The sequence below is a fragment of the Ovis canadensis genome, chromosome 3 (genome assembly GCF_042477335.2).
Source record: "Ovis canadensis isolate MfBH-ARS-UI-01 breed Bighorn chromosome 3, ARS-UI_OviCan_v2, whole genome shotgun sequence".
NCBI lineage: Eukaryota > Metazoa > Chordata > Mammalia > Artiodactyla > Bovidae > Ovis > Ovis canadensis.
In genome coordinates this window covers 124,764,319-124,787,023 of record NC_091247.1, presented here as the reverse complement: position 1 = coordinate 124,787,023, position 22,705 = coordinate 124,764,319, and the positions used below count along the sequence as shown (strand labels likewise).

Genomic DNA, 22,705 nt, shown 5'->3' with positions numbered 1-22,705 from the left:
TATTTCTTTTCACTTACTTCTCTTCCTCCTAGATCTACCATTTCATTTGAAATGGCTTCCTTCCCATCTCCAAGGTTTTTCTCTTAAATATGCAGATACTTTTACATAGGAAAAAATGCTGACTCTGGAAATATTACTGATATGCTGCATGTGGAAACACTTCTGCGTTAGTTTGGTTTGAACTCTGATTCTAAATGGAGAGGACAAGTTTGTATTTACAGTGATATTTTTTCAGAAAGTGACCTAGTTGTGTTAATTGTTATGTACGGTTGGCTTACAGAACTCAAAAGAGAATTTCCTTAAGAGAAGTATTCCAGGTGGAGGTTGCTAATGTGAACTCATACTTCTTATGAGCATTTCTATCATAAGAAGTATATATAAAACACTGCTCATGGAAAGTGATAATAAAAATGCTGACATGAATTTCCTTTAGACTATAGAAAATAGGTGAGTGAGTTCTTGATGATAAAAACTTGAAACAGCATATTGAATAGAGGCTTTTAAAAATCGTGTATCATTAAGATTATTGTCAGCAATAATGATGATAATGTTAACTATAGTGAACAGTAATAATAGTAACAATAATATTAGCAAGACATATTTTTCCTGTGTGCCAAGTACTGTTTTGAAGTGCTTTTCTAATTTGTTAGCATTCTGTTTCATTTTTTCAGGAGCATCAAAATGACATGTTCTTTAAAAATGTTGTCTTCATAACATAAACAGATGGAGAGATGTTCCATGTTCCTGGGTAGAAAGAATCAATACTCTGAAAGTGACTGTATGACCAAATGCAGTCTACAAATTCAATGTGATCCCTATCAAATTACCAATGGCATTTTTCACAGAACTAGAACAAAAAATTTCACAATTCATATGGAAACAGAAAAGACCCCAAACAGCCAAAGCAGTCTTGTGAAAGAAGGATGGAACTGGAGGAATCAACCTTCCTGACTTCAGATTATACTACAAAGCTGCAGTCATCAAGACAGTATGGTACTGGCACAAAAACAGAAATATAGACCAATGGAACAAGGTAGAAAGCCCAGAAATAAACCCATGCACCAATGGGTACCTTATTTTTGGCAGAGGAGGCAAGAACATATAATGGGGCAAAGACAGTCTCTTCAATAAATGGTGCTGGGAAAACTGGACAGCTACATGTAAAAGAATGAAATTGGAACACTCCCTAACACCATACACAAAGGTAAAACTCAAAATGGATTAAAGACCTAAATGTAAGACCAGAAACTATAAATAAACTCTTAAAGGAAAACATAGGCAGAATACTCGATGACGTAAAGCAAGATCCTCTATGACCCACCTCCTAGAGTAATGGAAATAAAAACATAAGTGAACAAATGGGACCTGATTAACTTAAAAGCTTTTGCACAGCAAAGGAAACTTTAAGCAAGGTGAAACGACAACCCTCAGAATGGGAGAAAATAATAGCAAATGAAAATGACTGACAAAGGATTAATTTCCAAAATATACAAGTAGCTCATACAGGTCAATACCAGAAAAACAAACAACCCAATCAAAAAGTGGGAAAAGACCTAAACAGACTTTTCTCCAAAGAAGACGTACAGATGGCTGACAAACACATGAAAAGATGCTCAACATCTCTCATTATCGGAGAAATGCAAATCAAAACTACAATGAGATACTACCTCACACTCGTCAGAATGGCCATCATCAAAAAGTCTACAAAGAATAAATGCTGGAGAGGGTGTAGAGAAAAGGGAACCCTCTTGCACTGTTGGTGGGAATGGAAGATGATATGGAGATTCCTTAAAAAACTAGAAATAAAACCACCATATGACCCAGCAGTCCCACTCCTAGGCATATACCCTGAGGAAACCAAAACTGCAAAAGACACATGTACCCAATTGTTCATTGCAGCACTATTTACAATAGAACATCAAAGCAACCTAGATGTCCTTTGACAGATGAATGCATAAAGAAGTTGTGGTATGCATACACAATGGGCTATTACTCAGCCATAAAAAGGAACACTTTTGAGTCAATTCTAACGAGGTGGATGAACCTAGAGCCTATTACACAGAGTGAAGTAAGTCAGAAAGAGAAAGAGAAATATTGTAAACATGTGTGCAGAATCTAGAAAGATGGTGCCGAAGAATTTATTTGCAGGGCAGCAATGGAGAAACAGGCATAGAAAACAGACTTATGGACACGAGGAGAGTAGAGGAGAGGGTGAGATGTACAGAGAGAATGCCATGGAAACTTAGGTTACCGTATGTAAAATAGACAGCCAACGGGAATTTGCTGTATGTCTCAGGAAATTCAAACAGGGGCTCTATAACAATCTAGAGGGGTGGGATGGGGAGGGAGATGGGAGGGAGGTTCAAGAGGGAGGGAAAATATGTATACCTATGGCTGATTCATGTTGATGTTTGACAGAAAACAAAATTCTATAAAGCAATTATCCTTCAATTAAAAAATAAATTAAAAAAAAAAGAAAAAAAATGTCTTCAGGAATACTTATAAATTCAAATATGGTTTCAGATATTTCTAAAAAATTATGACCCTTCTAGGTAGAACAGAGTTAGTTGCCTACTTTTTGCAAACATAATGAAAATCTGTTACCTATCTGTATTAAAGTCAAAAAGTCAGGGTAGCATACTATCTATTAGTATAATCTCACCAGTTCTTTCAGTAAAGGTTTTACTTATTCTGTAGCTAAAAGATTTAGTGGTTTTTAGATATAATATTTACTGAGCACCTTTGTATGATGTCTCATTTGAGGTAACAATCTGTGAAATACGTGGGCAGACGATGTTATTCATATTTTCTGGAGTAGTGAGGAAGCAAATATGGAGAGGTTTACGTAATTTTAATTTGTTCAAAGAAATGCAGCTACTAAACGGTAGAGCTGGAAAAGAATCTGTTTTTAGAGTTCGGAGGTAATGTTCTTAAGTAAAACTTAAAGCTCTGTATAAGAAATTGGTAGCTGTTATTTTTAGACAAGCTGGATATCTAAAAAAATAATATTAATGTTAAATGTCTTAACATTAAAAGGATTTAAAATGTCAGAATATTTAAAAATCAGTGATGGTTAACTTACCCTAAAGTCCCCTTTGGTTTGGGTTGATCTTTTTCAAAAGAGTACTCAGTTTGGTTTTTTGTCTGTAAGTGGAGAGCACACTTAATTCTGTATGATCCACACTTCCTGGAGGGCTACAATAGGATGGATAATTCCAGAACAGTGAATTATCTAGTGATCACTTGTTATTTATACACCTTTTAAAGGTTTTCTGGAACACTTGAATATGGATATGTGTGGAATTCTGCATATTAATAAATCTTAAGATTGCAAAGGATTACTGTAAGGAGGACTACTGTTACTCTAATTGGTTTGCTGTCAGACTTCAGGGTCCTAAGTGTTGTATTTCAATTGAGATAGCCTTAAATTCTCTATTATAGATCTGACTGGGATACAGATGAAAATGGTCATGATGTTTTTAAAGGAGGTGATTGAAGTGTCTTTTATTTATGTTTGGATAGCAAAATTAAGGAGAAGTGATAATGATTAAGAAATTACAATATTTTCAAAACCTGCTAGTGTTGTTAGTGTAGATACTGTCACCTGACCATTTGATCAAGATAGGGAGGAAATGGAATGCACAGCTCAGGAGAGAGGAGAGGAGCTCTTCACAACTGTGGTATCCTATACTGATAAAATTAGCAGTTTAAAAGTTTTTTTCTATCCCATATAAGATACTGTTTCAGACACAGACCAGGTAATTCCCAAGAAGTTACAGAGTATTATTTGTGAAGATAAAGCTTATTGTCCAATGGAAAGTTAAATGATCATTTGAAGAACAGTAAATGCAATAATATAAAATAGTGCCTTACTTGCTATTTTGAACAGCAAACAGTGAACACCATGAATTTAGAAAAGGTAGCAGTCACTGGCGGAGAAGGCAATGGCAACCCACTCCAGTACTCTTGCCTGGAAAATCCCATGGACGGAGGAGCCTGGTAGGCTGAAGTCCACGGGGTCGCTAAGAGTCAGGAATGACTGAGCAACTTTACTTTCACTTTTCATTTTCATGCATTGGAGAAGGAAATGGCAACCCACTCCACTGTTCTTGCCTGGAGAATCCCAGGGACGGAGGAGCCTGGGGGGCTGCTGTCTATGGGGTCGCACAGAGTCAGACATGACTGAAGTGACTTAGCAGCAGCACGCTTTCTGAGACTATGTCCTTGTTAATATATATGCTTCTACCTGCCAGGTTTCCCCCTTTTCTGTTCATCCTCTTAAAAACTTCACCTATACATGTCCAATCATTTCAAGATTCTTCAGTTTGTCAACTCTGACTCAGTGTCTTCTAGGATCAGTCCAACTGAAAGTAACTTTTTCCTTCTGTACACTTTTCCAGCACCTAGCTTCCACAACTCACAGAACCCTTATTATGTAGCATCATTTACTGCCCTGAACTATAAGGATTTGAGTCCATGCATTCTCTCCCTCACTCTCCACCCACATTAGATAGTACATTTCTCAAAGTCAGGGTTAACTTTTCACAACTTGGAAATTCTACTGCACTTGGCATAGGGTTTTACACAATGTTGGAACTTAATTTAAAAATTAAGTTGAATGAATTCAGACCAAAAACAACTACATGCATAAAAACACAAAGTATATATAAACATAATTCCTCATCATTAGAAATTACTCTCTTCAACTCTGGAATTGACTAAAAGCCAAACAGAACTGGGTGACTTTGTACTACACAAGTTCCCCATTATTCATATTTTAAAGAAAATTTTAAAACCCATAAATTAATGCAGAATTTGGCTTACTTCCCACAGGAGGAACAAAACAGTTTCATTTTAATGTTCCCTCTGGTCCTTAAGAGTCAGCAGTTTTTGATGTGCGTAAGTGGGAGAGAAGACAGAAAAGCATTGTCTTTTTAAAGTACTCTCTACCGAAAGATCAATTTTATCTATAAAAATGAAAAACTGAAAGTGGAAAAACCTAAAATGCCAATGTTGGTAGTTTTCCCACTATGAAAACATGTTTTCATATAATAAGTTTGATTTTAGAGCAATCACTCCCAACAAAATAAAAATTAGGTATCAATTTTGTAATAGACATATTTCTTTAGTTCAATAAATGCCTATGTATTAAATACCCCTGATGAAAAAATAATATCAGAATCTAACATTTAAAATTATAGGTACCTGCTAATTTAGATTTCCTCAGTACTCTTGTCTGGAAAAATCCCATGGACAGAGGAGCATGGTAGGTTCCTACAGTCCATGGGGTCGCAAAGAATTGGACACGACTGAGTGACTTCACTCACTCACTCACTCACTATTTTAGCATTTGGATCACTGGAATTTTTTGAGTATTAATACTCCTGAAAGTCAATCAATAATTTTAAAGCAAGCTGTATAGAAAAATAAGTCTTTTGTAGAAGAGAAAACATAAAACAATTCAGCATGGAACATCATGAAGAAATGGAATAGGTATTTTACTAAGAAGGAAATCCACCCCGCAGATAATGAACAATCTTCTTATAACAAGTGGGTAGTACATGAGGGTTAAAATTAAAAATGTTACTTTGCATAGTTATGATCTGATACAAACACTCTTAGAAAATTCACAGAGTTCCCCACATACAGCTACAGATTGTTGTAGTTGAAACTAAACAGAAAAAAATGCTTTATGAAAAGTGAGAGTAAGATTAGATTACCATATAGACAAGGAAAATAGAAGAGACACTGAAAGCACTTAAATAGGAAATAAGAGTTGAGGTCTGTTTACCAAGTTCTTGTATAAACAGGTAACTGAAATTTATTAAGTACAATCTAATCACACTAGGACCACAGGGAGGCCTGGTGTGCTGCGATTCATGGGGTTGCAGAGAGTCGGACATGACTGAGCGACTGAACTGAACTGAACAAAGAATGTTTCTACAGCAAAAGGAATAAACAGCTATGAGCAAGATAGATGTCAGATGGATGTTTTAATTTAGATCACATGCTAAATGTTAATAATTCAAGGCATGGGGCAGTTGTTTACATCGGTGTCTTCATTTCAGAATAGAAACCTGTATTATTGTCAAGGTCTGTATTTTATCAGTCTTGTCTTAGTGGCATCTTACTCGATTATGTACAGGAAACCAAATACAACTTGTACAATAGATTAGAGAAAGATCACATATGTTGATCCATAAACTGTAACATCATTTACTATCGCTAAATATAAACCTCATATCCTATCCAAGTCTATAAACTACTTAATTTATTGTTACCAGATAAGGGAAATATCATTTGAATAAACGCATTTTTTTCAAAAGCAATTTGCAGCATGTTTATGAAGAAACTGTCTGGGATTTCACAAATGTGACTTTGAGTTAAATACTGATTTTATGATTTGGCCAGTCATTTAAAATAAATAATCTCATAAGTCAGGTTTAAATCATGTGGTGCCCCATGGTCTTTTTCATTTTTGAGGTATGGTCAGAGAGTTCAGATAGCCCTTTTCTCACTAACCCAGTACAACGTGCTGAAAACACCCAACCACTTAACAAAAATAAAAGTGACAGTCAAGGGACTGCAACTGGATGAATAAAGGTGGAACGTACTATCATTTAGTGCGTGTCTTGAGAGCTTGGGGCTGGTGCACTGAGACGACCCAAAAGGGTGGTACAGGGAGGGAGGAGGGAGGGGGGTTCAGGATGGGGAACACATGTATACCTGTGGTGGATTCATGTTGATGTATGGCAAAACCAATACAATATTGTAAAGTAATTAACCTCCAAATAAAATAAATAAATTTATATTACAAAAAAGAGTATTATATCATTCTATTATTGATTCTATCAATCAATCCTATTAATCAAAGAAAAGAAGGAAGTCAAAAAAATCCTGATTCCTGTCTTCAGTGCACTTATAGTAATAAGTTTAAGGTCTTAAGTCCAACCCTTTTCTTAGCAATGTTACACCAAGATGCTCAACTTGGGCATATACAAAACTGTGCCTCCTGCATATGTATGGCCCCTTGCAACTCCCAATTCCCTTTTCCTGCTCCGTTTTTCTTCAAAGCACTTACTGCTGTCAGACATATTATATACTTTATTTATCTGCTTCTGCTCTGTCTCCTCACTTGTAGACTATAAACCCCTAAGAAGCACAGACTCTTTTCAGTGTTCACTTCTGTGTATCCAGTGTCTGGCACTTAACAGGTGCTCTCTAAATATTTAATAAATAAATGAGACCATCATTTTTTTTGTTTTTCTAGATTTCTGGTGCATTTTCTAAGACACAATTGCATTTTTTTCCATCAAGCTTTGTTCTTAAACACACAGCAGCCTGGGCTACAATGTGATTCCACTTACTAGCTGTGATAATGGGTGAGTTATTCATTTCTCTGAACTTCAGCAGAACAAGGATCACAGAAGTATCTGTGGGTTGTTGCACGAGATGAATGACAGAATTCACATGATGTACTTAACTTGGTGCTTGACACACAGCAAGTGTTTACTACATTTTAGTGCTACTTGTTACAACTATTAAATTATTTTCTTCTGTTGCAAACAGCTTACTGATTCTTAAATCACCTTATACTTAATGATACTGGGGACATTTCGATTCAAGAGCTAAGGTTACATGCAGCTGAGTCTCCTGGAAAAAAGCTACTTCCTGTGTGCGCTGCTTTCAGGAAGCATTAATCCTTCTCTTGTTCCATACTGTATTTTAATTAATTTATTATGTTCAGTGTTCTCTGCTGCACTGTCTGGTTTTTTAGAGTATAAAATCTCTGTATTCTATCACAAAGCAGGCACTCTATAGATGTTTGTCCAGTGGATGAGTTACTGTAAAGAAATGATTCCATTACTTGTAGTCACATCAATCATATCACATGTGCACTATCATTACTTCTTGAAAATTACATTTCTCAATAGACGGTAGAGATCCAGAGAGCAGAGTGGAGGTTTTAGTGTTGGAGAGTGATGCAGAGCAGTGTGGATGGGAATAAAAGCAACGGCATTCAGTGATGTACTGTGAACAAAAAGTGCTCAGAAGATCAATACAAAACCAGTTCTTATGCTCTCATAAATGGTTACTCTATTTCAATAGTAACGATCTAATTTCCATCCATCTTACTTTACAGAAGTGTGACTACTCAGGGAGAAATTCTAATTTAAAAAATACTTGATAAAGTTGAAAAGAACAGTTATTTGAAATGAGGACTATGGAATAGGGACATGGCACATCAAGGCTGTATATTGTCACCCTGCTTATTTAACTTATATGTAGGGTACATGATGAGAAATGCTGGGCTGGATGAAGCACAAGCTGGAATCAAGATTTCTGGGAAAAATATTAATAATCTTAGACATTCAGAGGACACCACCCTTATGGCAGAAAGTGAAGAGGAACTAAAGAGCCTCTTGATGAATGTGAAAGCGGAGAGTGAAAAAGTTGGCTTAAAACTCAACATTCAGAAAACTAAGATCATGGCATCTGGTCCCATCACTTCATAACAAACAGATGGGGAAACAGTGGCAGACTTTATTTTACGGGGCTCCAAAATCACTGCAGACGGTGACTGCAGCCATAAAATTAAAAGACACTTGCTCCTTGGAAGAAAAGCTATGACTAACCTAGACAGCATATTATAAAGCAAAGACATCACTTTGCCAACAAAGGTCTGTCTAATCAAAGCTGTGGTTTTTCCAGTAGTCATGTATGGAAGTGAGAGCTGGATTATAAAGAAAGCTGAGCACTGAAGAACTGATGCTTTTGAACTGTGGTGTTGGAGAAGACTCTTGAGAGTCCCTTGGATTGCAAGGAGATCCAGCCAGTCCATCCTAAAGGAAATCAGTCCTGGGTGTTCATTGGAAGGACTGATGTTGAAGCTGAAACTCCAGTACTTTGGCCACCTTACACAAAGAGCTGACTGACTGGAAAAGACCCTGATGCTAGGAGATTGAAGGCGGGAGGAGAAGGAGACGACAGAGGATGAGATGGTTGAATGGCATCACCAACTCAATGGACATGAATTTGAGTAGCTCTGGGAGCTGATGATGGACAGGGAGGCCTGGCGTGCTGCAGACCATGGGGTCGCAAAGAGTCGGACACAACTGAGACTGAGCGACTGAACTGAACTGAACACAGCTTGAGGTTTGACCACATGCAAGAATCAGTGAGAGGTTAGGAAATCCAGAGGTAGGTAACATCACAGCAAAAATACTTTCAAAGAACTTATGTTAATAGTCATCTAAACGCAGAATATTTAATAGTGCTAAAACCTGTATTCAAATGATAAAAATATACAGTGCTTTACATAGGCTAGTAAACAGTGAAATGTGTACCTCTGGAAACAGAAAGAAACTTGAGACTAGCAGATTTTATGGTTAAATCAGCCATTTAGCACGTATTCAAAATAAGAGATCAGAAAGAAAATACCCCAGTATCACAAGGCTCCTATGTCTATAACTCTCACATATTGTGAGTCTGTCTCTTTGAGTAATGCTTCTCATTAGGAAGGTACTTACATTAGGCCGCAGTCTGGCTGCCAGATCATAATACTTCTCAGCTGCTTCATTGAGGCTAGCTTGTCTGTTAGAGAGAATAACATCAAACCATATTAGTTATTTCAAAATTTCAGACTGATGAACAGACTCATTATAACCCCAAATAATATTAACTTAAAAAAAAAATCACAAAGTGAAAGTGCAAGTCACTCAGTCGTGTCCGACTCTTTGTGACCCCATGGACTTTACAGTCCGGGCCAGAATACTGGTGTCGGTAGCCTTTCCTTTCTCCAGGGGATTTTCCCAACCCAGGGATCAAACCTAGGTCTCCTACATTGCAGGCAGATTCTTTACCAGCTGAGCCACAAGCCATATCAATCAAATAATAAGCTGACTAAGCACAAAAAGATAATTAAAAATTGAATGCATGCAATGTACATCTGGAGCTTCCAGGGTAGCTCAGCAGTAGAAGAATCTGCCTGCAATTCAGGAGATGCGAGTTCAATCTCTGGATTGGGAAGTTCCTTCAAGAAGGAAGTGGAAACCCACTCCAGTATTCTTTCCTGGGAAATCCCAAGGACAGAGGATCCTGAAGGGCTACAGTCCATGCGGTCACAGAAAGAGCCAGATATGACTCAGAGACAACAAATAATGTACTTTGTCATGATCTTTTTAGGCATTGTAAATAATATCTCAGTATCTCAGCCTAATCCTATTCAACAGATATTACTGTAAATCTACACATTAGAAATTAGAAATGTCTTTTATCTTTTCCAAGACAAACAAGATAATATGTTACAGGGTTGAGATTCTCCTGCTTCAATATGATGTCCCAGAAAAACTCTTACTTTTAAAAATAAATTGTCAAGATTACTATCTAGCTGTTTTTGTTTTATGAAAATTATAAATGCTTGCAGTTTTTTTTTAATCTGTATCTATCTATAAAGTTACTTTCTTTTCAATTCAGGAGAAGAAACTTTCAATATCTGTAGTCTACCAAAAAAAAAAAAAGTCAGCCTCTCCCTCTCTTTGCTCTCTGGCCACAAGGGTAGGCAAGTGATGCAGCCTCAGCTAAAGGGACATTCTTGCTTAGGACCTCGATTCCTGAGCAAATGGCTGTAAGATGAAGAAACAGTTAGAATTGCTTACAATGGTGCAGGCAACAGGGCCATGTCCTTTCAGACTCTTCCTATAAAGATTTGTTATTGGATGTCCCGCTTCTTTCCAGGAAGAGCCTGGGGCTACCTTATTTCCTGCTGATTCAGGCTTCCAGCCTGTCTTGAATTCTGCAGTTTCCACAGCCTTCAAATAGCAACAGCCAGTTTTTCTTAATTACCACAAAATACCATGACTGTCACAGTTGACTGACACAAATAAGATGTACATTAAACTTTATAGGTAAGTTGTGCATTGTCTATCCTAGCAATTCACAGCAAACTCATTGCTTCAGCCAAATGGTTAACAGAAGAAATCAAATGTCTTGAGTTTCCAGGAAGTCCAGTCAATAAGCCATCAAAACGTGGTATGTTTGGGATTTCCCTGGCAGTCCAGTGTTTAAGACTCTGCACTTCGAAGCAGGGCACATGGGTTCAATCCCTGGTACAGGGACCTAAGAGATCACATCCCACATGGTGCAGTCAAATAAATATATAAAATATTAAAAACAAACAAACAGAAAACAATATGTTTTATGATCATGCCATGCTGCTTTCAGAAAACCTTCCAGAATAGAAGATAATAAGAGTTAGAAGCCCTTGCAGGTTGCACTGCAGTCTGGTGAGCATATTTATGGGGTAGAAAAGAAACGCTATAGAAAAAAGACAAATTCAGCTTTAGATATACGTACAGCAGCTATAACATGAACAATAGTAGTTAATGCCTTGAGTCCTGCAATTAAATGGTGTTCTGTTGAAACTGTGACATGAAGAAGCTTTTGAGATAAGAAGATTGCAAAGAGGCCAGGAATAAAGAAAAGAAACAAAAATTAACCTTTTCAACTAGAAAGCTACCACTCTCTTCAAAAGAGAAGGCATACTGGGCATACCTATAAAATTGAATTTGCACTTTGGTCAGGCCACATAAAAACTATAAAGACCTATACCATGCAACCATAAAAATTATGGGAATAAGTGAGGACAACATTTCTCCAGAGAGCAGGACATATTTTTCTAATTTTTAAAGGAAAAATAATTAGAAACATTGCTATTTTTAATGGGGTTATGAGAAAGTAAAAACCCTTGACTTAAGACTCTACTGGACTCATGACATGTTACAACGTGCTGCTGCAATTTATATTCTCATAAACATTGAAGTTCAATTTCAATATGTCACGAACAGTGCTTCAGTCTGGTATGAAACTGTAAAAATTCTCTCACTAGGGTATTTAATGAAGGTACCCTCTACCAAATTATAAGATCACTTTGGTTCAGATTCATTTGGAAATTTGAACCACAATTCATTAGGTCATGCCCTGGAAAGGTTTTCTCCAGAGCAAAATAAATGGCATGGAAGTAGGAAATTAGAGTAACTTAATACTACAAAGAAAGTAGGTCACTTTGAAGCAAGATAAACCAGTGTATGTCAAATATAGAAAGTATGGCTATCATTAATATTCATCTTATGGACATTCAAAGTCATGAGGTAGATAAGGATCAAAAGAGGAACTAAGGAATTCTCTGGGTAAAATGCCTTTAAAATAATAATCAATGCAACTTAAAAAAGATTTCTCCCCCTAAAAGGGTTATCAGTCTATCAAGCCTTCCCTGTCTTCAGTCTTTTGAATTCGCAAAGGAAAAATCTAGTTTAGATGCTTAGTCTATTAAGCCAGAAGTAGAATTAATGATATTCCATTTAATAAAAAATATAAGTAGTAGAGATTATTATATTTGCTATATAATTGTGAAAATTAATTTTGACTCTTGGACTTTGCTTCTAATATTAAATGGCTTTTACTGACTACTTATCAGGCATTTATAGCAACACGTGTAAAACTGTGGGAAAAACAGCTGTATCATCTCTACCTACTCAATCTTCATGTATATGCTTGTTATACTCTCTACAAAGAAAACTCATGAGGAGCTGTCCAATGTCTACTTTATGGTGTAAGCTATACTGCATACTCCCCTCTGCAAGAAGCATCTGGGGAGTACTTAATAAATCTTAATTGCTAAATGACTGAATCATTAATCAATATTTGAAAATTGAGGAAATTAGCAATATTCTGCTAATAGCTTAGGGGATCCTAGTAAATACTGTCTAGAAACTTAACCACTGTTGTTGAAGACTGATTACAGGACTCAGGTTCCCAGGATTACTGGGATCAAACTATTTAAAGAAGCTGACAAAATATATTTTTCCTGTATACCCATATTTATTCTTTGTTCACGCTTTCTTTTCTGGGACACTAAATTCTCTATCATTTATAAAATTCCATGAATTGATTACTGCATTTGCCAGTTACATCAGTACCATGAACTGACTGCTATTATTAACCACATTTCAAAGAGGATTAAAATTAGGTTTAGAGAAGTTGTCATCCCCCAAGTTAACACAGCTGGTAAATGGCTGAGCTCGAAATCAAGGACTCTAAAGCAAAATATCTGAACCACAAGATCTGGCAGATATCTCTGTAAGCATCAGATGTATCAGAAGGACATGTGATGCATTGTTCTGTGGCCGATGACCTCACTAGTTCCCACATCAAATACTAAGAAAGGAATAAAACATGTTATTTGATTATTATGATTTAAAAGCAATGACTTAAATGTGAGAAATGAGATTCGAAACAGTGAAAATATGGAGAACATTTGCAATGACAGGTTCTACTTCCTGCGTGACCCGAGCTCTCAAATTACCAGGCCCAGCTGAGCAAAGGACAGTTTGAGAAGGGTGAAATGCATGATACGATGTTTTGCACTATGAACCTCACCCTCTCCCAAAAATGGGGGAGGCAAGGAACTAGGGAATGAGAAAAAGCAAGAACAGTGTTTGGATACTCACTTTCTTAACCCCACGATCTCCTACTTTTGGCGGCCGGGGTGTGTGAGATCACAATTAGACAGAAAACGGAACCCTAAGTTTCCCACTATGTCCAAGTAGAAGACTCAGAATGTGTAACAGGGAAAGCAGTTAGCTCTGCCAAGAGATCTCCCAGGCTGTATGCAGACAACCTTGTATTCTGGCCACAGTACATTTTGCAAGTCAGGAAGGAGATAGTGAGGAAGAAAAATTCCTCTTACCCAGAAAGTACACCAAGTCCAGATGGGTGACTGTCCTCATCTAACATGTCACCTTGAGTCAGCATTATGTCCCCTGTGCGTGGGTGCTCAGATTTGTCCAACTCTTTGTGACCCCATGGACAGCAGCCCACCAAACTCTTCTGTCCATGGAATTTTTCAGGCAAGAATACTAGAGTGAGTTGTCATTTCCTCCTCCAAGGGATATTCCCCACCCAGGGACTGAACCCCTGTCTCCTGAGTCTCCTGCATTGGCAGGTGGATTCTTTACCATCGAGCCACCAAGAAAGTACATTATGCCCCTTATCTAGAGAATAAAGAGTTAATCACTATGCCAACAATAGACATCAACTCATACAGAGGCTCCTTTCTTATTATTAACTCCTGCCCATCATATATGTAAGGCCCTCTTTCTCTGACCTGTGGTCTCTTGGGGCCAGAAAAGATAGTAGGTAGAAAAAGCCAGATGGTATTTGTAAACTTGACTATGAAGTAAACCTTTACTTTTGAAGAAATCACTGGATTGGGCTAATTGTATTTTTGGTCTTTAGATTCAGTTTTTCTGCCATCAGTGAAAAGACTTGGAGTTGAAACAGTAACAAAAGTCACAAACAAATGTCATCATTTGATTACTATGGAATTCTATTTTTGCACAAGGGACTATGAAGCTTATACGTTAAAAATAAATAAATAAATTTCATATGACTAATTCTTTTCTCTCATATTATTTTATGACATAAAAGTGTCTTTTAGAACACAGGTTTAGGACTCAATATTCTGACAAGATATGTATAAAAGAAATCTGGGGATCGATTACATTATGAAACAACAACTTGACATATACAGTAAAATGTTTGAGGAGAATCTAATTAAGGAATTATTTACAATTACCTACATTTTTATGTATTCTGTGAAAGTTAGTAAATGTAAAATGACTTCTTTGAGAATACAGAAAATAAAAACTCAAGTAGCATTTAGAAGACTCCTTTAACTACAATTATTAATGCTTGTGAATGGCCAATTTTGAATTGAAATTATTTAATGTGGATAATAATCACTCTTTGACTCATATAAAAGACAATATTTTATTAAAGTCTTGGTGATCATGTTCAAGAATAAATTATGAGCATTTTTTGTTTTAAACTAGAGAGCTGTTTGCTCCCTGTATCATGAAAGTAGAGTGAAACAGAAGCTGAGGTTTCCTGGGTTTGTGCCAACTTGCTAAACTTACATTTAGCTTTAGGTTACTCAAAGCAGAGCCACATTTTAATTCTCGTTGATCACTGTATGGTAGGAATAGATGTAGAACTGAAATAAAACAAGGATATAAAAATGTATGGAAAATCTTAAAATAGCAAAATCAGAGTCACATATATGTAAAAATAATGGAGCAGAAAAAAATCCTTGCAATGAAACTCCTGGAATTAACTGTTAATGACCATCAAGGATTCTCAAATGAAAACTCTCAGTCAAGAAACCAAAAGCGGCCTCATGGTCTGTAGGCATCCATCTCAATGCTAAACGTCAAGGAGAGAGAGGCAAAGTGGAAATGTAGCAGTAACAGAAGAAAAGACTGTTGATGTTTTAGTTTTACAAAATAATTCCTTAAAGTTAGACATTTCTTGATGTCCCATAAGAGTGTCAGCCCATTCTTTAATGGGCTCAAATCTTTCATGGCTGCTAAGGACATGTTAAGCCTGTATCTGTAAAGATTACATCATAAAAAGAGAGGAAATGAGGAAATGTGTATTGATAATGTCCACTATAACATTTCCATAGATACTTATATTTAAGGTGTAATGCTTGGGTGAAAAGACTGGGTTGAGAGGGATGACAAAAGGACAGGTAAGCTAGAACTTCCTTATAGGAGAGGTCCAAGAACCAACATCATAAGCATCTCTTGGGACTTTCTTTCTGGAAGGGTAAAACCTCAGGTGCCACCTACACATCCTAACTAGAACATGCGATCTCTGGTGATTCATGATTTACACATACTTTAATGTCTGAAAGGCAAGGAGCAGGAAGATGCCTACCTTCCTTCAACCTCATCTGCCATGCCTCTTTTAACAGTTTTTTTTTTTTTTTTTTTTCCCCTTGGCCCTATTTACTTATCACTTTTTGGCTGTGAGGCATGTGTGATCTCAGTTCCCTGATCATGGGTTGAACCTGTGAACTCTGTGATGGAAGCATGAAGTCTTAACCACTGGACCAGCAGGGCAGTCCCTGCCATGCCCCTTTACTTTAAAGGCCTTACAACCCATTACAACTTAGTTGAAACAAGCCCCTCTTGACCAAAATTGGTCAGAAAAGTACAATTTATAAATGGAAAACCCAGTAACTTTTCAAGTGGTCTTTGATAATTTGCTAAGGTATTAAAGAAGAAAGCATATGACCCAGAGGGCCTTGGAGATATTTCCAACATCCAACATATGTGTGCATGTATGTGTGCATATTTATTCATAATCTGCTCTGACAAAATAATCTGACTTTGTTCCTTTATCCCTTAAGAACTTCAATTTTATGTCACTTCCAATAAAACGATTTGAGAATGAAAACCAAAACAATTTTTTTCTCAAATATTCACCTTGCTCTCTAAAAATTAGGGAACCATTGGGAACCCGTTGGTACAGTGTAGTTCTGCTTTTCTTACTACCTTAGGAAGCAGTGACAACTTGGACCCTTAGACCTGGAAAAAAGGAAACTGCACTTATCTCAGCAGTATGACACTATCCTAAAATAAGTCTAAAAACTTAACATCTCTAAGTACAAACTTGGAGTTCACTCTCCTGTGACTATAAATCTATTTTATAAAATGTATCATAAAGGGTAATTTAATAATATTGGAAGGATCTTACTATTTAGGATTTATATATTTGAAAATCTGTTACTCCCTGTAAATCCTTTTCCATCAGTAAATTCAAGAGTCACAGCTTCTAGGTAATTGCTCAGTTATGAAGATGTAAGGGAGCCAAAGGGATAGTGAAAATAGTATTAAACCTGGCCAGAATATGCTAAGCATAAATCCCAGCTTTACCAACCGTGAGAAATAACAACTAACATTGAGCTTCAGCATCTTCATCTGTAAAACGGGAATATAAATCTTTTCTTCATACATGTGCAGTTATAATTAAGAAAGTGACACATAAACTGTAAAATAGAGTCAGGGAGACAGGAGGTATTTAAATAAATGCTACTTTTGTTCCTTCATTTCCCTATAAGTGGATTAAAAAAAAAAAAGAAAAAAACCTTTTCATCACAGCCCATGGATGCTGGGAATAAGTTAAATTTGTTTTCAGCATCTCAATACTTCCTCTCAGGTGTCAAATATCCTTGTGTGCTTTCAATCTTCTAGTTCTGGAAGAACACTGAATAAATCCATTCATACAAAATGCTTCTAACAGAATAATTAATTCAATACTTTCCTTTCACAACTCTATAGACATAGCTCTACTGAGTTTTAGTATTTTAAATTCCTTTGATATTTTCCTTTGATGATAATCAATCTGCTTTTTTTTTTTTTAATGCTCTCATCTGGAAACATCCAGTACTTTTTCCTTTTCCATTTTATTTGAAGTACTAAAAATGTCAACACATGTAGTCAATGTTCTAATATGTGAGGCCTTCAACATCTGTGACCACTCTTCCTGGAAACATATTTAGTAATTAGCCAAAATGTGGATCCTGTCTTCCCAAACAAGGCAAAAGCCAGAAATTCCCTCATCTTCCAGCTTTCTTCCAGGCAAATTATCAGCACAAAACTCAAGTTCCATCAATCAGATGCAACCTCATGAGAGTCAAACCCAATAGTAAGCATAATGGGCTGGGGGTGCGGGGGTTGGGGGAGGGCAGCTGCACCCAGAAGAATCATCTCATGAATGTGGTGCTTGCTCTTCTGGGTTCCTTGTGGGTGATGGTGACAGAGCTCTGGATTCTAAAATCTGCTGTGCTGCAAGGAAAGTTAGGTGGTAGAAATTATTTCTGGTTATGCAGAGTACTCTCAATCCTGTCAGAAGAGCCTGTGGATATAGCATTCTCTACAATAAATCCTGTTTCTGTTTAAACTGGCAAGAGTGTATTCTTTAGTGAGCAACTAAAAACAGTGACTCAAAAAAGAAGATAAGTTTAGGAGTAGATCTCTTTTCATTAATTTGACTTTTAATGTGATGATTAAAGACCTTCATCCTATCTTGGAAATATTCTCTATCTGTTGATAATTGTTTATCTGCTCTAGGTTCTCCTTCAAAAATTTTCTATTTACATTAACATCTATATAACAAATACAATTATATGTGTATATATGACATATATGGGCTTCTTTGGTCCCTCAGATGATAAAATATCTGCCTGCAATGCAGAAGCCCCAGGTTCAGTGCCTGGGGTGGAAATATCCCCTGGAGAAAGGAATGGTTATCCACTCTGGTATTTTTGACTGGAGAATTCTGTGAACCGAGGACCCTGGGGGGGCTACAATCTATGGAGCTACAAAGAGTTGGACACAACTGAGAGACTAGCACTTCACTTTTTCATGTTTGTGCCTCATATAATAGCATATAATTATATACACATATTTATATATACAGACAAATGTATCACATGTTACATGTGTACATGTATCCATATTACATGTATATAGGTAGTATATAAACACTACCTATATACATGTATATATAACCATATGTACACAGTTGTATGCTATATGTAATTACACAAATATATATATATGTATATAACTACTGCATATATATCATTCTCATTCTATCCTCCAATCTTTTATCCTTTCAGTCATCATTTTCATATCTTCAGCGTTTTTCATTAAGTTCTGGGAAAATATAATTTCTATTTAAATTATCTATGAATTTTACATTGCCTCCACTGTAGTTATAAATTCAGAGAGCCTATTAATCGCTGAGTAAATTTTTCTGATGTTATATGACCCCTCTTTTCAACGTCCTATCTTATTTTCACAGATACATTCATTTCGGACAGGTTAGATTACACTTCAATAATAGACACATCTTAAATCTCAGTGAAGGGACAAAATTTATTTTGCACTCATTCAACCTATCTAATGCAGGTGAGAAGGGAGGTTTGTCGCCCATTGATTATTTCAGGATGTATTTCCACTGACTCCTACATTGGCTTCAAAGTAACACACATCACATTCACACACTGAGTGACCCAGAAAGACCCAGGGAGGCCTTCAACTGGGAGAAGTCAGCAAAGTGCAGTCCTGTTATGTTTCTTGAAGTCAGAAGGCCAAATATATTTGGTGAGCAGCATTAATACTTCCGCACCACATAGCGCTCTTGTGAATCATCTTGACAATAGAAATTGGAGGTGGTGGTTGAGTTACTAACCTATGTCCAACTCTTGCAACCCCATGGACTGTAGCCTGCCAGGCTCCTCTGTCCATGGGATTCTCCAGGCAAGAATACTGGAGTGGGTTAATTAGAAATGTTCTAATTCCATAGAAAAAGATCTTCATCTATTATTGAGAATTAAAATGAGTCTGTTAGACATTTTGCAAATTTCTAGCCTCTTGAAGGTCTGAATAAGATAAAGATTTTCCCCTTAATGGGCTCTTCGAATCTAGTTTCTTCTGGGGGAATAATTTTTTTTTTTCTTTCTCTTTTCCTTTTTGGCTTTTGTGATGAGCAGCTTTTTGTCTATTAATAGATTCCTTGGGTCAACTTACTGGGAGTTAGCCTAGGAAAGGGAAGTTAAATGAGGATGCTTCAAATCATGTCTTGAACTCTAACATTTCTTAAATTGCTGATTTTGGATCTTAGGTCAACCATTAATTCAAGACACAGCCAGGGAGATTTCTGCCCTTTCCCTCACATCGAACTCATCACCAAACCTTGCCAATTCTGTCTCCTAAATATCTTATGAAAGAACAGTGTTCTTGAGGAAAAATTAACATCAAACTCAGTTTACCAAAATGTGGCATCACCAAGGGAAATATTAGATGCAACACTGAATAAGCAAAATCTTGACAGCTAACCATTTTGATAAGACTGCATTCAAGGGGAAACCAATAGCCTTTCTTATTATTTTTCCAAAAACCCCTAAATGTTCTTGATTAAAAAGTTGGGAAGAGGCCGGTGTTCAGCTTGTACAGTAAGCATTCAAGAAATACTTGAATTTGACAGAGCTGAAAAAATAAGCAAACACATTCACAGGAGCTGCCACCAAGTTGAACAGGATATGGGCAGGCTGTGGTGGTCATACTCAATCACGATAGGAAGGCACTGACTGAATGCAACTTGATAAGCAATGCATATTGCAGAAAGCTAGAGGGAAGGTTTTGAAAAATAAACCCTAAGAATTTTCACGCTGCCAACGTATAACAAAACTTTCCACTGGTTTCTAGCACTACATTAACTAAGGAAAAATTACAAGTGATATATTTAACAAGGACCTTTTTTGTAATTGTTCTTATAACGAACATTGGTAGACCTTGAATTTCAGATTTAATATGTAACAAAATGCCTTGTTGATAAAAGTATCTATTATGATTAAGATGAATTAGCATCTAGAAACTTGTGCATGCACATTCTTGTAAATGGTTTATTGTGATTAAAAGCATAGTGTTTTATTCATGAAGAACGAAAAGTCCCCTTCCCATCACAGCACCTGACCTTGTCATGCATATTAAACTTGTCTTTTAAAAAAATTATCTTTCCACTGAAGGTTCTTGCAAACTGGTTACAATATATTTTTAAAATATACCAATAGTTTATTGAATCCTGATTTCTCTTTGAAAGTACCTGCTTTAGGAATGCTAAGCATTAATGTGAAATGAGAGTATTCAACTGAAACCTCACAGTATTCTTTTTCCTCTCAGACTTTGAATTTCTTATTAAAAATTTATTAAAAGCCAAGGAGTAAATCACTAAGATATAGTTACATTAATAATCTCAAATTATAAATAAAATCTCAAAGTACTTTAAAAAACTTGCTTTAAATATTGGTTCCTGGTGGGTATGTGATTATAAAAGGACAGGATGCTTGTGGTGATGCAAATTGTCTGTATTTTGACTGGAATGATGGATACACAAACTGATATGTGTAATGAAAGTGCACAAAACTAAATACATGCAGATACACACAATGGTATAAGTAAAATTGGGGAAACCAGTAGATTAGTATCAATGTCAAAATACCGGTTTTGATACTGTATGGTAGTTCTATGAGATATCACCATTGGGGAAAGTAGATAAATTGTATAGGGATTGCTCTGTGTTGTTTCTTAACTGCATGCAAATCTACAATCATCTCAAAAAATTTTTATTTTTAAATGTTCCTCTATTTTTCTCAAAAGTCCATGTTTTAAAATCATCCAAATGTGGACCAATTCTCTGTTATTCTTCTTCCCAGGTAAGAGTGATCTACGTAATCAGAAACTTCCCAGAAGCCAGGCTCTCAGCCATAGCGGCAATGTTACCTAAGGAAGCATCTGCATGGAGACTTTTGGAGTGGATTTCAAGGAACCGCATGTGAGAAGGGGTGTACATATGGCTAATAGAATAAATAATGCTTTTTGAATAACTGTATAAATCATTCGAGTTTCTTAAAAACATCCTCCTTTAATGCATTCACTTTCATTTTATATTGACACAAAAAAACTGTTCATATGCCTATTAATTGTTTTGAATTATTGTAATTAGTCTTCAAAAGAATATTTCTGAAAAGAGATGCATAAATAGGTCTAAAACATACTACTTCAATATATAACAACAGTGTTAATTATAGGGTCATTTGAGAATTTGATAGGCCTTCAATATATTTATATTTGATAATCCTCTCTACTATCAAGCGTAATAATGCAGTCATGTGCCACATTCAAAATAATTAATAAAAAAATACAAATACTGAGATGCAGTTGACTAATTGACACAATGTTCTATCTTGGAGACATTTAATTAGACAATTATTCATTTCAATTTTGCAGTTTTCCTTTTGTATTTTATGAATAATAATTTTTTAATGGAAGAGTCTCAATTTTCAGAGAATCCTAAACTCTCATATACCCTATATACTGGGAACATAAATCATAATGAATTAAATAGACCCAACTGATTTTAACATGGTTAAGCAGCATAATTCATTTTGGAATGTAGTGTAAGGTGGTACTTACAAAACGGGAAATTAGCATAACTGAATAAATTATATTAATTTAATAGGTTTAAAGCTATAGTGTAGTCTTTTCAGGCACAGTAGCAGAAACTAACCTGAGCATGTGGGCGGCATTGAAGACAACATCAAACTCTGTGCTGTCCAGCTCAGCTGCTTTTTTTGCCATCTCAGCTGCTTCTATGAGGCGGGCTTCTTCCAGAAGAAACTGACCTGCAAAGCATGAAGTCAAGTGAGCAGAAACCTAGAAAATAATAATCATGTGAAACAACTAAAGCTGCTATAGAGAAAAATCTAAGAACTGTGGTAAAGGTGACACAGAGCTAAGATTTATGGGTGCTGCACATCCACATGCTGATTATTCAGGCATATTTTATATGCCTTTCCCTTAACTGCAGAATACTGCAGTGTCCCAAATCTGTTACATTAACACATTTTTTTTTTCTTAAAAATCCTCCATAGATTATTGAAGCAAGAAATAAAATGAAAAAAATTAAAGGTATGTTACAAATATGTAAATATATATATATATTTTTAAGTATAACAAAACAAAAAAATTTCTGGAGAGATTTTAGTTTTCTGATGGTCAAAGTGGGGATTAAGGCACTATGTTAGTTGTGCTAAATCTATAGCTCAGGTGCATATTTCAGTAAGCCACTTATCAACTGGTTTAAACATTAGTTGTTTCACCTATGTAAGTCACTATAATCATTATGTTGTATCACTAGTGTAAAATTTAATTATTAGCTATAAACCTCTGAGACTCTAAGGTGAGAGTTGCTTTGTAGGAAAAAAAGATATATGACAATAAGTTGAGTTGATTTT

At 36.1% G+C, this 22,705-nt stretch overlaps 1 protein-coding gene across 2 annotated transcripts in view; it reads right to left on the bottom strand.

Annotated features, from left to right (window-relative positions):
• TMTC2 (transmembrane O-mannosyltransferase targeting cadherins 2) overlaps positions 1-22,705 on the bottom strand; it is a 436,273-nt gene that overhangs the window by 54,255 nt on the left and 359,313 nt on the right. For both annotated transcript variants that reach the window (XM_069584133.1, XM_069584134.1), the window contains exons 10-11: positions 21,979-22,093; positions 9,531-9,594 (exon numbers count right to left, since the gene is read on the bottom strand). In XM_069584133.1, coding sequence (XP_069440234.1) covers positions 9,531-9,594; positions 21,979-22,093 — 179 coding nt within the window. The remainder of the gene's footprint in view (positions 1-9,530; positions 9,595-21,978; positions 22,094-22,705) is intronic.